The 2,621-nt window shown below is 72.3% G+C and overlaps 1 protein-coding gene across 1 annotated transcript; it reads right to left on the reverse strand.

The window, feature by feature from the left end:
• Positions 1 to 564: 564 nt before the first annotated feature.
• On the reverse strand, positions 565 to 1,662 carry TMEM271 (transmembrane protein 271; the record flags this gene model as incomplete). Its single annotated transcript, XM_079920729.1, has 1 exon — positions 565 to 1,662. The coding sequence occupies one exon, from the start codon at positions 1,660 to 1,662 to the stop codon at positions 565 to 567; it is 1,098 nt and encodes a 365-aa protein (XP_079776855.1).
• Positions 1,663 to 2,621: the final 959 nt, after the last annotated feature.

The raw sequence follows: 2,621 nt of genomic DNA on the forward strand, positions 1-2,621 counted from the left end.
AGGAACGCACCAATTTTAAATTGCAATAAATTTACCAAACATTTTCACTGTTTATGGAGAGCTTTACAGTAAGAAAGTGTCAACAAAAGCAGGCACATCCGTGTACAAAGTGTTGCTGTTGGTGCTTCTTCACTTCCATTCCTGAAGGACCAGCTGCTCTGCCTTTCTGTCCTCTCAGCGAGCGTTCTTCCGGCCGCGAAATCACCCTCTGGGTGAGCTCTCACTCGGGTCTCGGAGGGCGCCCAGGGAACGCGCCCAGGGAACGGACTTGCCAAAGAGAAGTGCGGTGGGGCGAGCCAACCCCAAAACATTTATTGTAAACTTTAAAATGGAGTCCGGATACGAACAGACACAGAAAAGAAGAGAAACCTCCCAGACACAGAAATAATCATACTGGAGGGCCAGTCTCGTGGCGGGGGGGCCCCAAGAGGCGCTGGGCCAGACCGCCCCTGAAGATGCGTCGCCACGGAGAGGCCTGGCTTTGCGCCCCGCCAGCCCCCGACCTCCCTCGCTGCGGTGGCGGGTAGGGAGGCGGCCGCAGTACATCCGGATCGGCCCGGGGTCTCAGGAGGCCCGGCTCGGCTCCCAGGGGCGCGCCGCCTCGCAGGGCGGCCGGCAGCAGTAGGGGTAAGAGGCGTTGAGGTCGGGGTCCGAGGGCGCGTACCCCGGCAGCTCCACAGACGGGTGCCCCCCGCAGCACACCTCCACGCCCGCCTCGTCAAACGCGTGGAAGACGCCCACGTTGATGTAGGAGACCGCGTGGTGCGCCGCGAAGCCCGCGCAGTCCCCCGGGGCGGCGAAGTCCGACTCCTCCGGGGACAGGATGGAAGCCTCGCTCGGCCGCTGCTGCAGCCTCCGCCCCCGCCGACCCCGTCGGCCCCGCCGCGCCCGGGAGGCTGGCGGCTGCGCACGGAACCCCGGGCCGCCGCGGGGCCGCGCCAGGGCCCGGCCTCCCTTCCGCCGGCCGCGCCGGCCGCGCCGGGCCTGCGAGGACTTGTAGTTCTTGACCAGCAGGAGGCTGAGCAGGCCCAGGAGGCACTCGAGCGAGTTGAAGACGGTGGAAAGCACCAGGCCGCGCTGGTAGTCCTTCAGCTGGCGGCACTTGGCGGACGTGGCGCTGTCCAGGGTGCTGCGGCCGCGCGGCGCGCTGGGGGCCGGGCCGGGGGCCGCGGCCGGCGCGCGCGGGGGCAGGCAGTAGTGGGAGTACTTGCGTTCCACTAGGGACACGGTGTCGCCGTCGATCACGGCGCCCGCGAAGGCGCTGAGGACCCCGAGCATGAAGACGAGAACGCCCAGCAGGAGCAGGTTCTGGCTGTTCACCCGCCCCGAGGGCCCGGCTGCGCTCCCCGGCTCGCCCGGCGCAGCCTCCGGAGCCCCTGCTGGGGCCGCGGGGCCCCCGAGCGCCGGGCCCGGCCCCGGCCCCGCGAGGGCGGCGTCCCGGGGCCCGCAGCAGAGCAGGGCGGCGCCGAGCAGCGAGAGGCCGGCGGCCAGCAGCAGCCCCGAGTAGAAGGCGCCGGCGGCCGCCCCCAGCCTGAACGGCTCCCCGCGCAGCTCCGAGCCCAGCGAGAAGCACTTGAGGCCGACGGCGGCGGCACTGAGCGCGCAGGCGAGCAGGAGGCAGGAGGAGAGCGCGGCGCAGGCCCCGCGGATGCTCCACTTCATCCTCCGCGCCCGAGCCGGCCCGCACCCCGCGCGCCCGCCGCCGCCCGCCGCCGCCCCCGCCGCCTGCGCCTCCTCCCGGCGCCGCGCGGCCGGACCGCCGGCCTCCTCCTCATCCTCCCGCGTCCTCCCGGGCCCGCGCCGCCGCCGCCGCCGCCGCCGCCGCCGGAGCCCGCATCCTCCGCCTCCCGCCGCCGCCGCGGCCCCGCGCAGGGAACCGATGCGACGCGGAGGACCGCAGGACGCGCGCGCCCACTCCCCAGCCCGCGGCGCCCCTCCCAGGACGTTCAGCTCCCCCACCACCACCCGCGGCCCGGCGCGCCAGGCCCAGGCGCCGCCCTCCCCCCTTCCCCCCAACCCCCGTAGCCCCTAGGACACCCCTCTGCCGCCTCCCCAAGGAGAGGTGCCCGCTCGCCGCGTCTCTCCGCCTTCCTCCCCCTATCGGCGCCCCTGCCCTCTCTGGGAACAGCCCCCCCACTCCTGCCTCCCTCCCCTGATGCCCCCAGGCCCCACCTCCGGCACCTCCCACCTCTCGAGACCCTGCGTTTGCGTTCCCCTGGTCACAGGGCTGGGGTCTCACTCCGTGCCCACTGGCCCGCTAGAAATCAGGAAGCCTGGGAAGTCAGCTTGGGGGCAGGAATAGGGGAGCCCCGGCGCTGAGGGGCTACGGGGGAGAGCCTGACTGCAGGACAGGGGAAGAGGCGAGTCTGGGGGAGAGCGGAAGGAGGGAGAGCCCGGGTGGGAAGGAGGTTTGAGCCGGGGGTGGGGCGGGAAGGGACGGGGAGAGGGGAGCTCGGGGGAGGGGTGATCCGGGCTGCTGGCGGGATGAGGGCGGGAGTCTGGATGCGGGGTGGGGGGGAGGGCTTGGAGGAGGAGCTCAGGTGCTGCGACCCTCCGGCGCCGCCCGGGTAGTTCTGGCTCGAGTGCGCGGGGGAGGGGGTGGAAGTGCTGCGGAACTGGAG

This window comes from Stenella coeruleoalba (assembly GCF_951394435.1).
Source record: "Stenella coeruleoalba genome assembly, chromosome: 4".
Classification (NCBI taxonomy): domain Eukaryota; kingdom Metazoa; phylum Chordata; class Mammalia; order Artiodactyla; family Delphinidae; genus Stenella; species Stenella coeruleoalba.